This window comes from Perca flavescens, chromosome 1, assembly GCF_004354835.1.
Source record: "Perca flavescens isolate YP-PL-M2 chromosome 1, PFLA_1.0, whole genome shotgun sequence".
Taxonomy (NCBI): Eukaryota; Metazoa; Chordata; class Actinopteri; order Perciformes; family Percidae; genus Perca; species Perca flavescens.
Window position 1 is genome coordinate 43855389 of NC_041331.1, and position 15000 is coordinate 43870388.

Consider the following 15000-nt stretch of genomic DNA (forward strand, 5'->3'; position numbering starts at 1 on the left):
GAGCAGCGGCTCTACTCCGAGCTCCTCACGGATGACTGAGCTTCTCACCCTATCTCTAAGGGAGACGCCAGCCACCCTCCTGAGGAAACCCATTTTGGCCGCTTGTACCCTGGATCTCGTTCTTTCGGTCATGACCCAGCCTTCATGACCATAGGTGAGGGTAGGAACGAAAACTGACCGGTAGATCGAGAGCTTTGCCTTCTGGCTCAGCTCTCTTTTCGTCACAACGGTGCGATAGATTGAATGCAATACCGCACCCGCTGCGCCGATTCTCCGACCAATCTCCCGCTCCATTGTCCCCTCACTCGCGAACAAAACCCCAAGGTACTTGAACTCCTTCACTTGGGGTAAGGACTCATTCCCTACCTGGAGAAGGCATTCCATCGGTTTCCTGCTGAGAACCATGGCCTCCGATTTAGAGGTGCTGATCCTCATCCCAACCGCTTCACACTCGGTTGCGAACCGATCCAGTGAGTGCTGAAGGTCGCAGGCCGATGATGCCATCAGGACCACATCATCTGCAAAGAGCAGCGATGAGATCCCCAGCCCACCAAACTGCAACCCCTCCCCACCCCGACTACGCCTCGATATCCTGTCCATAAATATTACAAACAGGATTGGTGACAAAGCGCAGCCCTGGCCCTGTCAGATATTCATGTTAAACATGGCCAAGACCAATCCTCAGATTTCCTACTGTTCTGAACGCTCCGATTTCAACAGTTTTGGGCTCCTAATGACATCATAGCGAGCTGGTTGTCTTGGTCGTGTGCTACATGCAGCTAGATGCTAACAGCAGGGACGGCTGTAATCCTGGCTGTAGATGTTAACCCCCCCCCATATTTGTGTACATTCCTGATGTTTCTGCAGCCGGTGAGCTCTCTAACCAGCGACCGGCCCAAAAGTCCCGCGGCCCAGCGAGCGCCAGCAGGAGGCGCCGGAGGGAAAGGGAAAGCCCGCGGAAAGAAAGGAAAAGGAGGCAAAGCCAAACCTGACCCTCCGGAGGAGACGGACCCGAGGAAACTGGAACTGCTCAGCTGGGTGAGACACAGAACACACGGGAACAAAACGATATATATACAGTATATTAATCGCATGTTTTATCACATAATTAAAATTCTATTATTTTGCATTTCAGAACTGTTTTAAGTACATATTAACAATGGAAAGCAGTTCTTACCAGTGTATCTGGATTGGGAATCAATTGAATGCAAAGAAAGTTACTTTTGAACTTGACTTTAAGATTGGTATTTGTGTGTTTCGGTGATATTTTAATTCGGCTTTACACAATGTGCCTATGGCTTTGGACTTGTCTACGAGCTGTCCGGGAGTTTTGGAAAATAAAAAGCACCATTCAGAGTTGTGTTGCTGCTGCATTTCTCCATCATGCCTTCAGCCTGCAGCAGCAGGATGTGTTAGAGGAAGTATGGCAGCTTGATGATAAGTAATGGTGCTGCAAAGGGTCAAAATAGTAGCCTGTTAGGCACCACACAAAGCCGAGTGAAGTGAAAAATAAATTAATAAGTGGCGGCATGCGATTAATGCAATTAAATAAAATGAACACCTTATGCTCGGCCCTTAATTGCATCGCGATTAACTCGATAATGCTGACAGCTGACAGTAGGACCCAACACAGACACATCAGATGTGGAAGCTACCTAACAGCTGAGGTGGTGGTGGCAGTGTTACAGTGTGTTCAGCACTGTGATGGCTGTGGGATGGAATAGGCTTTAGTCCAGTCCAGTGCTCTGTATCTGGGGCTGGATGGGAGTAGGGTTGGGTACCGTTTGGGTTTTTACGATTCCAAATCCGAACCGGTACTTTTAAAACGATTCTGATTCCTAAACAGATTCTTGGAAACAGAAAAATGACATCAAAGAAACGTTCTTTTGATGGAGTTTTTCTTAAAATTTAAATTTAACAATATATTAACGTTTTAAAGTACTTCAACATATAATAAGTTAATCTAAGTCACCTAACACATGACTACAATAATTTAACAAATAACAGTTACACTATTAACAAGTAACAACTAAATAAATGTTGAGTTGGTATGCCAACCAGCTTCAAACTTTAGCAGTTCTTTAGCAGAAAAATGACCATATTTGCCTTCTCTGGCGAGATAGGACACCTCTCCTGACTTATGGCATGTCCTGCACAGGAGAAAACTCTCTCAGACGGTGTCCCAGAGGTCTGTACACCCAGGTAGGAGTCTGAAAGGACAGACTCCCCCACCACCAGGCTTCAGGGTCTGGTCCTGAACAATAGACTAGAGCAAGTGTAATACGTTTACTAGCGATCCCATGCAGTGAATGGTTAATATGCTTTTACGTCTGTTTTGGTGAGCCCAGAGGGAAAATATGGCATTTTTTAAAAGTAGCCTATATTTATGATAGCTAGCTAACGGTAGACTACAGAGAAAGTGTGATATTTTTACGTTCGTTTCAGAGCGTGTACAAAAAGCCGTCTATCAGCAGTGATTGTAGAGTGCATGTCGGGAGGAATAGCTCAGACACGCTTCACACCGCGGCAGAAAAGGGAGAACGATAAAAGAGTCTGCTGCTGTCCGGAGCGACAGAGGGAAAATATTTCAGTTGGAACCAAAATGAGGAACCAAAATTTGCGTTCTAATCCGGCACGAATACTACCGTTTGCGTAGGAACTGGTTCCACAGTGGAACCGAGTTTCGGTACCCAACCCTAGATGGGAGTAGTTGGAAGAAGTGGTTCAGGGGACAGTCTGTGTCAGCTTCAGAATCAGAATCAGAAATACTTTAATAATCCCAGGGGGAAATTATTTTCATTACCACTCCAGGTATACAAACAATAAAAAACATATTGTCAATACTTTAAACATATATAATAAAAACAAATATACAGTAATCATATATAAAATATGAAATGTACAGCGTTAATGTGCAAAAAGTGCAGCAAAAAAAAGAGAAATGATTGTCTATGTTTGAGATGAGATGATTACAGAGAGGGGGTGTGTGACTCTCTGAGGGAGGGGTTGTAAACTTTAATGACCACAGGCAGGAACTATTTCCTGTGGCGCTCTTCTATCAGGGTGGCATCAGATTACTTTGAAATGTAATCCATTAGTGGCTACAAATTACATGACAATTTTTGAAATCAGTAACGTAATCAGTTGGATTACCCAAAACATGTAATGTAATCTGATTACTTTAGGATTACTTAGAACACTTCAATAAATATGCACCTTAAGTCAAAGACACTGCCACAGAATTGATCAATTATTATTTTCCTCTTTATTATTTCAATACATCTAAGAAATATTTTCGCTCTCATTAAAGCATTCCTCTGTGAACTAACTAAAAGTGTTATATTAATTACTTAGTACTTTCTGTACTCTGAACATATCTCTAAATGGTGGAATAACTAAAACCATTAGTTTATCATCATTGGATAGCTAGCAATGTTTGAACGATGCCAAGCATGTTCCTGTAATGTTAACGTTAACGGTAAACTTACCTCCACGTGTTTCTTCAGATTTGAAGTAGGCTGATAGGCTGACTGTGTGATAGGCTGGCTGTGTGATGGCTGTCTGATAGGCTGACTGTGTGATAGGCTGGCTGTGTGATAGGCTGCCTGTCTGATAGGCTGGCTGTGTGATGGCTGTCTGATAGGCTGGCTGTCTGATAGGCTGACTGTCTGATAGGCTGGCTGTGTGATAGGCTGGCTGTCTGATAGGCTGGCTGTGTGATGGCTGTCTGATTGGCTGGCTGTGTGATAGGCTGGCTGTCTGATAGGCTGACTGTCTGATAGGCTGGCTGTGTGATGGCTGTCTGATAGGCTGGCTGTCTGATAGGCTGGCTGTCTGATAGGCTGGCTGTGTGATAGGCTGGCTGTCTGATAGGCTGGCTGTGTGATAGGCTGGCTGTCTGATAGGCTGGCTGTGTGATATGCTGGCTGTCTGATAGGCTGGCTGTGTGATATGCTGGCTGTCTGATAGGCTGGCTGTCTGATAGGCTGGCTGTGTGATGGCTGTCTGATAGGCTGGCTGTGTGATGGCTGTCTGATAGGCTGGCTGTGTGATAGGCTGGCTGTCTGATAGGCTGGCTGTGTGATATGCTGGCTGTCTGATAGGCTGGCTGTGTGATATGCTGGCTGTCTGATAGGCTGGCTGTCTGATAGGCTGGCTGTGTGATGGCTGTCTGATAGGCTGGCTGTGTGATGGCTGTCTGATAGGCTGGCTGTGTGATGGCTGTCTGATAGGCTGGCTGTGTGATGGCTGTCTGATATGCTGGCTGTCTGATATGCTGGCTGTCTGATAGGCTGGCTGTCTGATAGGCTGGCTGTCTGATAGGCTGGCTGTGTGATAGGCTGGCTGTGTGATAGGCTGGCTGTGGGGAGATTATCTTGGAGACAATATGTGTGACTTTAGTGAGTTTGTTCTTGCAGGTGGTGGTTAGCATTGTGTAAAAACGGGGTGAGCAGTACAGCAGCTACACAGCTGAAGCGACAGCTAACCTTTACCGAAGTCTTTAAACTCAACCGATAGCTTAACGCTGGTCACTGTGTTGATGTTTTTGTCTTGCTTTTTTTGACATATTTTGTTGTTTTTGTCGCTGTTTTTGAGGTTTTTGTCACATTTGTCGAAATTCTTTCCACATTTTTGTCAGTAATTCTTGCAGGCTAGTCAGCTAACTAATGATGATGGTGATGATGAAGATGATGATAATGGTGATGTGTCGCCAGGTGAACTCTCTGGAACAGGCCATGATGGATGCTCTAGTGTTGGACCGGGTGGACTTTGTGAAGCTGCTGATCGAGAACGGAGTCAACATCCATCACTTCCTGACCATTCCTCGTCTGGAGGAGCTGTACAACACGGTGAGATGCACGGGAGACACTACTGACACACCACGTTACCCTATAGTATAACTAACTCCACGTTAGCCTACAGCAGCGCTAACACACTATGTTACCTTATACCCTACAATCCTACATTTATGTTTTATGTGCTCTAGTTTTTCCAATATTTTAGATATGGTGATAACGGTCCAAAATTATGTTAGAAAGAGACGCAAAACTACCACAAAGATAAATAAATGTCTAAAAAGAGACACAGCACGACTACAAAGAAACAAAATGTTTTCTTGAGGAAGGACGCCTTAATCCCTAGTCAAATACGCACACCCAAGTCTTACACAAACACTGTTTTCTTAGTGGGTATACGGTAATCCTGGAGTTTCTTAGTGGGTATACGGTAATCCTGGAGTTTCTTAGTGGGTATACGATAATACTGGAGTTTCTTAGTGGGTATACGGTAATCCTGGAGTTTCTTAGTGGGTATACGGTAATCCTGGAGTTTCTTTGTGGGTATACGGTAATCCTGGAGTTTCTTAGTGGGTATACGATAATACTGGAGTTTCTTAGTGGGTATACGGTAATCCTGGAGTTTCTTAGTGGGTATACGATAATACTGGAGTTTCTTAGTGGGTATACGGTAATCCTGGAGTTTCTTAGTGGGTATACGATAATACTGGAGTTTCTTAGTTGGTATACAGTAATCCTGGAGTTTCTTAGTGGTATACGGTAATACTGGAGTTTCTTAGTGGGTATACGTAATCTTGGAGTTTCTTAGTGGTTATACGGTAATCCTGGAGTTTCTTAGTGGGTATACGGTAATACTGGAGTTTCTTAGTGGGTATACGGTAATCCTGGAGTTTCTTAGTGGGTATACGGTAATCCTGGAGTTTCTTAGTGGGTATACGATAATACTGGAGTTTCTTAGTGGGTATACGGTAATCCTGGAGTTTCTTAGTGGGTATACGGTAATCCTGGAGTTTCTTAGTGGGTATACAGTAATCCTGGAGTGTCTTAGTGGGTATACAGTAATCCTGGAGTTTCTTAGTGGGTATACGGTAATCCTGGAGTTTCTTAGTGGGTATATGGTAATCCTGGAGTTTCTTAGTGGGTATACAGTAATCCTGGAGTTTCTTAGTGGGTTTACGGTAATTCTGGAGTTTCTTAGTGGGTTTACAGTAATCCTGAAGTTTCTTAGTGGGTATACGGAAGTCCTGAAGCTTTCTTAGTGGGTATATGGTAATACTGGAGTTTCTTAGTGGGTATACGGTAATACTGGAGTTTCTTAGTGGGTATACAGTAATCCTGAAGTTTCTCAGTGGGTATATGGTAATCCTGGAGTTTCTTAGTGGGTATACGGTAATCCTGGAGTTTCTTAGTGGGTATACGGTAATACTGGTGTTTCTTAGTGGGTATACAGTAATCCTGGAGTTTCTTAGTGGGTATACAGTAATCCTGGATTTTCTTAGTGGGTATACGGTAATACTGGTGTTTCTTAGTGGGTATACGGTAATACTGGTGTTTCTTAGTGGGTATACGGTAATCCTGGAGTTTTTTAGTGGGTATACGGTAATCCTGGAGTTTCTTAGTGGGCATACGGTAATACTGGTGTTTCTTAGTGGGTATACGGTAATCCTGAAGCTTTCTTAGTGGGTATACGGTAATCCTGAAGTTTTCTTAGTGGGTATACGGTAATCCTGGAGTTTCTTAGTGGGTATACGGTAATCCTGGAGTTTCTTAGTGGGTATACGGTAATCCTGGAGTTTCTTAGTGGGTATACGGTAATACTGGAGTTTCTTAGTGGGTATACAGTAATCCTGGAGTTTCTTAGTGGTATACGGTAATCCTGGAGTTTGTCAGCTCCATACTGTGGTGTTCAGAGTGTACTACATGGACTACGCGCCTGACACACACACACAGACACACACACACACGCACACATTCACAGACACATACACACACAGACACACACACAGACACACACAGACACACACAGACACACACACAGACACACACAGACACACACACACACACACACACACACAGACACACAGACACACACACAGACACACACACACACACACACACACACACACACACACACACACACACACACACACACACACACAGTAACCGTTCATCTAAACCTATCCTTCCATCTGATTATGGATCATTTGTTATCAGTGCGAGGAGTTTGAAAGGTTTCTCTTATCGTTGTGAAGAAGAGTTATGAAACAAAAGCGTTGTGTTTTACCCTCTATGATGTTGTTGACATTTTAATCTGCAGATTAACATCCTTTCAGCGCTGCTCTTCATCTTCTCTTATATCACTAATCTTTATCTGCTTCACTCAGAAAAGCTCTTAAAACATGCCCGTCACATTATTGTCAGATTAAAGTGCTGCTCCCCACTGCCGTTATTATCAAATATCATTATTATTATAATGTTCACACATCTGCCTGGGGGGTTAAACAAGTCCAATTAGAACAACCATGAGTCTGTAATCACTGACAGCTGCAGTGGTAATCACACATGTATTTTTTTTTTTTTTATTCAACCAGGATAGTGTCATTGAGATATAAAATCTATTTTTCAAGAGAGAACAAGATAGCAGAACAAAATGTACAATCACAAAACAAACACAAAAGAGGCAGTGACAACTCAAGTGCATTTAAATTAAATAAAAGTGCCATTAATTAAAACATTTGCCCGTGTGGATGGACTCATGTTTTATGGTTTTAACATAACCTTTAAAATCAAGAGAACATGTCCCACCCCTTCCTGTGTGGAGGAACAAACCAGACAGTCACTTAAGAAACCATATCATCTTTAACAGACATCAGATATATTGTATTTAGATATACGTTTTGGTTTTGTATATTTCCATGTGAATGTATTGTAAATGTTTAGGGCCCTATCCTGCACGTAGTGCAGCACAAAGCCCGACCCAAGTGTCTTTGCTGGTTTAAGACCGACGCTGTTGTCAGTTTCCCGTCCAGCACCCGCGTCGTTTAAATAGCAAATACACCTGCGCCCATCTGTGGCCCATGGGCGTGCGCATAGTTACGAATCCCACTATGGCCACGCCAAGACCCGCCCTACGAAGCAAGTCGATTGGTTGGATTTAGGCATTTGACCTCATGTGGTTAAGGTTAGAATAGCCGATTGGTCAGGGGATAGGACCTGTACAAATGGGGTTACGTTACCTTGCGTACACATGGACGCAGGGAGATGTGTTCAGGTGCATTCTGGGCGTGCTGGTCTTACAGGGAGGTGTGTTCAGATGGATTCTGGGTGTGCTGGTCTTACAGGGATGTGTGTTCAGGTGCATTCGGGCGTGCTACAGGCATCATCTGTTTGTTTTGCCTTTTGTCTCCTGCAGAAGTTGGGACCAGCCAACACGCTACACTTTGTGGTCAGAGACGTGAAAAAGGTGAGTGACTTCTAAACATGTTTAACCCTTGTGTTGTTTTCTAAATGTCTGTCTCAGAAATATGGGTTTCTTTGTTACTACCTAGTTGTAATTACCCAAAAATAACACAAATGATCCCATACAATGTGCATCGCAAAGACAGAAGATCGGATTTCTACTGTACTTTTTCAGCATTTGAAAAAGAAATCTCTAAATGTTTTGAAACAGTATCCTCGCTGAAGCTTGACTTATGCTATACCAGTCTGTGATTATCCTTCCTTTATTTTTAGTCTGAATAATTCATAATTTCTGCTTTTCTATCTCCAGGATTAGGTATAATTTTCTATAAATTAGGTTTATTATTGACCAGGAATTCCAAAAATAAGTGTAAAACTAGTAATAAGTTGTTGTTAGTGTGACATGGTAGTGAAAGCAAGTGTGAAATGGGTCAAAAAATTGGTCAAAAACATTGAAAAAAGCAACCTGATCTCACAGAATCCCATGAAATGAACACGGCCCTTTAACTCAAAATCTTTGGCAGTTTCATGGAATCGCAAAAATTCCTTGATGGGCCCATGGAAGAATTCCTTGAAATAAACACGACCCCTTAAGTTAAAGGAAAGGTCATGGGTGGGCTTACGGTTCCATGACATGCAGGACAACAACAGGACAGTTGGGTTTAGATAAAGAAGAATGGGACGGTTGTTTTTAGATAAAGAAAAACAGGACAGTTGGGTTTAGGTAAAGAAGAACGGGACAGTTGGGTTTAGATAAAGAAGAACGGGACAGTTGGGTTTAGGTTAAGAAGAACAGCATGGTTGGGTTTAGGTAAAGAAGAACGGGACAGTTGGGTTTAGGTAAAGAAGAACGGGACAGTTGGGTTTAGGTTAAGAAGAACAGCATGGTTGGGTTTAGGTAAAGAAGAACAGGACAGTTGGGTTTAGGTAAAGAAGAACGGGACAGTTGGGTTTAGGTTAAGAAGAACAGCATGGTTGGGTTTAGATAAAGAAGAACGGGACAGTTGGGTTTAGGTAAAGAAGAACGGGACAGTTGGGTTTAGGTAAAGAAGAACGGGACAGTTGGGTTTAGATAAAGAAGAACAGGACAGTTGGGTTTAGGTAAAGAAGAACGGGACAGTTGGGTTTAGATAAAGAAGAACGGGACAGTTGGGTTTAGGTAAAGAAGAACGGGACAGTTGGGTTTAGGTAAAGAAGAACAGGACAGTTGGGTTTAGATAAAGAAGAACGGGACAGTTGGGTTTAGATAAAGAAGAACGGGACAGTTGGGTTTAGATAAAGAAGAAGGACAGTTGGGTTTAGGGAAAGTTGGGGACAGGGTTTAGGTAAAGAAGAACGGGACAGTTGGGTTTAGATAAAGAAGAACGGGACAGTTGGGTTTAGATAAAGAAGAACGGGACAGTTGGGTTTAGATAAAGAAGAACGGGACAGTTGGGTTTAGATAAAGAAGAACGGGACAGTTGGGTTTAGATAAAGAAGAACGGGACAGTTGGGTTTAGATGGACAGTTGGGTTTAGATAAAGAAGAACAGGACAGTTGGGTTTAGGTAAAGAAGAACAGGACAGTTGGGTTTAGGTAAAGAAGAACAGGACAGTTGGGTTTAGGTAAAGAAGAACGGGACAGTTGGGTTTAGATAAAGAAGAACGGGACAGTTGGGTTTAGATAAAGAAGAACGGGACAGTTGGGTTTAGATAAAGAAGAACGGGACAGTTGGGTTTAGATAAAGAAGAACGGGACAGTTGGGTTTAGGTAAAGTAGAACGGGACAGTTGGGTTTAGATAAAGAAGAACAGCATGGTTGGGTTTAGGTAAAGTAGAACGGGACAGTTGGGTTTAGGTAAAGAAGAACAGATGTTTGTGTTTAGGAAACGTGACACGTGGGACATGATCCTCGGTCTCCTGCTTGAAAGTCCTGTGTTGTTTGACCCATCCACCCCCCCGACCAACCTCCCTATGCCAATTTTCGGCCTTTCAAACTACTGGCTACCATAGTCGCTCTTAATGCTACGTCATCTTCTCATTGACTTTACACTGGCATTGTTTTCCGTGGTGGCCATCACCAACTAACATGGTGTTAAGAGTTTGTGATCATTTCGGGGGATTCTGTGAAACCAGGCTGCAGGCAGAGAAAAAAACGTCATGAAAATGTTGAGTTTTGACCCGGGAGGAAGACAGTTGCACCGTCCAATAGAAGACAACACCATCAAGGTTTTTATAAATACTGAGATACATGTTGTGTGTGTTTCAGGGGAACCTCCCCCCCGACTACCAGATCACGCTGATTGATATCGGCCTGGTGTTGGAGCTCCTGATGGGCGGAGCTTACCGCTGCAACTACACCCGCAAGACCTTCAGGACGCTGTACAACAACCTGTACGGCCTCAAGAGGGTGAGTACTACATATAATACTACATATAATAATACTACAACAAACTGTACGGCCTCAAGAGGGTGAGTACTACATATAATACTACATATAATAATACTACAACAACCTGTACGGCCTCAAGAGGGTGAGTACTACATATAATACTACATATAATAATACTACAACAACCTGTACGGCCTCAAGAGGGTGAGTACTACATATAATACTACATATAATAATACTACAACAACCTGTACGGCCTCAAGAGGGTGAGTACTACATATAATACTACATATAATAATACTACAACAACCTGTACGGCCTCAAGAGGGTGAGTACTACATATAATACTACATATAATAATACTACAACAACCTGTACAGCCTCAAGAGGGTGAGTACTACATATAATACTACATATAATAATACTACAACAACCTGTACAGCCTCAAGAGGGTGAGTACTACATATAATACTACATATAATAATACTACAACAACCTGTACGGCCTCAAGAGGGTGAGTACTACATATAATACTACATATAATAATACTACAACAACCTGTACGGCCTCAAGAGGGTGAGTACTACATATAATACTACATATAATAATACTACAACAACCTGTACGGCCTCAAGAGGGTGAGTACTACATATAATACTACATATAATAATACTACAAAAACCTGTACGGCCTCAAGAGGGTGAGTACTACATATAAGGACTTATGTGCCAACAGGATTTGTAAGAACGTATCCATGCTTTTATCTTCAGTAGACTTGACTACTGCAACGGTGTCTTTACAGGTATTCCTAAAAAGTCTATTAAACAGCTGCAGCTGATTCAGAACGCTGCTGCACGAGTCCTTACCAACACCAAGAAAATAGATCACATCACTCCAGTTCTGAAGTCCTTACTCTGGCTTCCTGAGGACCAAAGAATAGATTTCAAAAATACTCATGTTAGTTTATAAGTCACGAAACAGTTTAGGACTAATTTACCTTTTGAATCTGCTACCACACTATGAGCCGCTGAGATCCTTGAGATCATCAGGGACGGGTCTGCTTGCCATCCCCAGAGTCGGAACAACAAAGGGGGAAGCTGTGTTCAGCTTCTATGGTCCGTACATCTGGAACAAACTACCGCTAAACTGTAGTTCGGCACCTAATCTCAGCTCTTTTAAATCAAGGCTGAAGACCTGTCTTTTTAACACTGCCTTTTCTTAATTCATTTTTTTTTCGTATTAACTGCTTTCTATCTGTTACCAATTTGTATGAATTTTTGACCGTGTTTTTATGTCTTGTGTAAAGCACTTTGAATCGCATTGCTACTGAACTGTGCTATACAAATAAAATTGCCTTGCCTATAATACTACATATAATACTACTACAACAACCTGTATGGACTCAAGGGAGTGAGTACTACATATAATATTACATATAATACTACTACAACAACCTATATGGCCTCAAGAGAGTGAGTCTCAAAATCTACTACATATAATATTACTAGAGAATACTACTACAACATTGATGCGATTAAGGCCTGAGCATAACACGTGAATTTTTTTTAATTGCATTAATCGCATGCCGCCATTTATTAATTTATTTTACACTTCACTCGGCTTCGCGACTTCCTCCTAACACATCCTGCTGCTGCAGGCTGCAGGCATGATGGAGAAATGCAGCAGCAACACCATTCAGAATGGCGCTTTTTATTTTCCAAAACTCCCGACGGCTCATAGACAAGACGAAAGCCATATGCACATTGTGCAAAGCCGAATTAAAATATCACCAAAACACGTCAAGCTTGGGCTACCAGCTACGAGCTCAGCATAGTCCAGTTAACGGGGCTCAGGTTGATGCTAGTGGGCTCAGGCAAAGCTCTATTTTGGAGAGTGCTACTCGCCGACCTGTTGATGAAACCAAATCCCAAAAATGACTACAGCTCTTGCGAAATGGGGGGCAACTAACTGCAGACCTGTCAGCATCGTAGAAGACTCGGGTCTTAAAGAAGTACTACAGTTGGCATGTTCTGACCCGTCCCATTCTCGTCGAGGGGGCCAGCAGCCCCACCCACACCCAGCCTGAACTCCACGGGGAAACGCTGTCTCATGAACCGGTGATCACTGGACATCAGTGAGTCATCAACATTATTTAGGAGTTACTGCACACGATATTGACTCTAGATTAAAATGTGTGACTTTATTCATACATTTTTCTTTTGTTTACAGTAAATAAATAATAAACTAATACAAATCTTAAAGTCAAGTTCATAAAGTCACTTTCTTTGCATTTATTTGATTCCCAATCAAGATACACTGGTAAGAACTGCTTTCCATTGTTAATACGTACTTAAAAAACGTTCTGAAATGTAAAATAATAGAATTTTAATCATGTGATAAAACATGAAATTAATCGCGATTAACTATAAAAATTCAGCGATTAAAAAAATGTATCGTTTGACAGCCCTAATTATTATATTATGGTCGGTTTGGAAAGTCGGTAGCAGCCAGACCCACGTGACGCATTCGTCCAATCAGCTGCCGGTCGACGTCCCTGGTCCCTCCCCTTTCCGCTTTGTAGTCAAGATCGCGCCTGTTTAGTGAATAGAATAGAAGACACTTTATTGTCCCTGAGGGGAAATTCGTCTTGGGCATAGTGCTACAATCTGTTGCTTCACAACATAAACAACATGTAACATGAAAACATTCTGAAATTAACATAAAATAAAATACAATAAAATAAAATCAAGTGTGTAGTGCGAGTAGGGTCCATTGTTCCACACTGAACTTTTTGACCATTTTTAGGGGGTCATCTTTGTACTTTTTGCGTTATCTACACTATATACTTAAAACTAAGAGTTTGAAGTGTGCAAGTAGGCAGTTTGAGACACACTACATTGTTCTTAGTGTACTGTCTCTTTAAGAGACCCTGTTGTTCTAAGTGTACTGTCTCTTTAAGAGACCCTGTTATAAGTGTACTGTCCCTTTAAAACTAAGTGTTTGAAGTGTGCAAGTAGGCGGTTTGAGACACAGCCACAGTATGAATATAATATTAATACATTTCTGGAACAATAAACTGATCCTGTTCATATTTCTTCTCTTACAGCCGAAAGCTCTGAAGCTTCTTGGAATGGAGGTATGTTGTTTGTAATATTTCCTGCTGTCTGTCAGAAATACTGAGTACTAATATCATACCAGAGTGTTAAAGAATACATATATTAACATATGTTATAACAGCTGTATACTACATATATTAACACATGTTATAACAGCTGTATACTACATATATTAACATATGTTATAACAGCTGTATACTACTATCCCGGGATGGATGTGATATGATTTCTATCTCTGTTGTTCGGTTTGGCTCACAGAACTTTCTTCTATTATCCAGTTTGACAGCGAGTCATAAGGGCCAATGAACATCAATAAACTACTACTAGTTTTACTTCGGGGCTAAATTACGTGGTATCAGATCAGTGCATAAACTGCAGTACTCACCATTATAGGCTTTTCAGATCATGGTATCGGTATCAGAATATCTGTAGTTTTGGTACAATCGGTTAGTTATGGGCTGGTTTCACGTTGCACTTATGGAAGCAAACAAAAGATGTTTACATGACGTCAACATCTTTGTAGGCCGCGTCTTCCAATACTTGACTTTACATAGATTGTTTAATGTCATTGCATATCACTACACAACGAAATTAAGATGACATCAATCACTCACTTAGCAGCATAAAGATAGAAAGTGTCAGCAACAATAAGAGTTAGGGTTAGGGGGTTAGGGTTCATCACTAGGGTTGGGCACCATTTGGATTTTTAAGATTCCGATGCCGAACCGATTTTTGAAAAACTGAAAAAGTACTTAAATAAATAATAAGTAAACCTAAGTCACCTAACACATAACTACAATAATTTAACAAATAACAGTTACACTATTAACAAGTAAGAACAAAATAAATGTTAAGTTGGTATGCCAACTAGCTTCAAACTATAGCAGTTCTTTAGCAGAAAAATGACCATATTTGCCTTTTATTTATTTTTTTTAATCCGAGGTGTAGTCAGAAGTGATGGAAGAGAAATATGAACCGAATAAAATGTCAACAGTCATTGCGTCAAAGACTTAGGATGTCAACATGAAAAAAAACAAAATTAAAAAATATCGGAAGAAAACAGGGAATTGAATCCTGGACGGATTTGTGTGATTTCTACGCCAACGCCTATGTTTGATCTGGGGGCGAGAAATTGGTCAAAAAAAAAAATCAAAATCAAAATAAGAAAGAAGAGCTTAAAGGTTTCTGACCCCGGCTTTAGGACGACGAGCCGCGTGCGAAGGGGAAAGCAAAGAAGAAGAATAAGAAGGAAGAGGAAG

At 41.7% G+C, this 15000-nt stretch overlaps 1 protein-coding gene across 1 annotated transcript in view; it reads left to right on the forward strand.

Moving 5' to 3' along the window:
• LOC114557622 (transient receptor potential cation channel subfamily M member 1) overlaps positions 1–15000 on the forward strand; it is a 53529-nt gene that overhangs the window by 17380 nt on the left and 21149 nt on the right. Inside the window, exons 9-14 of the mRNA XM_028581225.1 lie at positions 868–1038; positions 4716–4850; positions 8209–8259; positions 10503–10643; positions 13732–13761; positions 14943–15000. The exon at positions 14943–15000 is cut by the window's right edge and continues 235 nt beyond it. Of these exons, the coding sequence (XP_028437026.1) occupies positions 868–1038; positions 4716–4850; positions 8209–8259; positions 10503–10643; positions 13732–13761; positions 14943–15000 (586 nt within the window). The remainder of the gene's footprint in view (positions 1–867; positions 1039–4715; positions 4851–8208; positions 8260–10502; positions 10644–13731; positions 13762–14942) is intronic.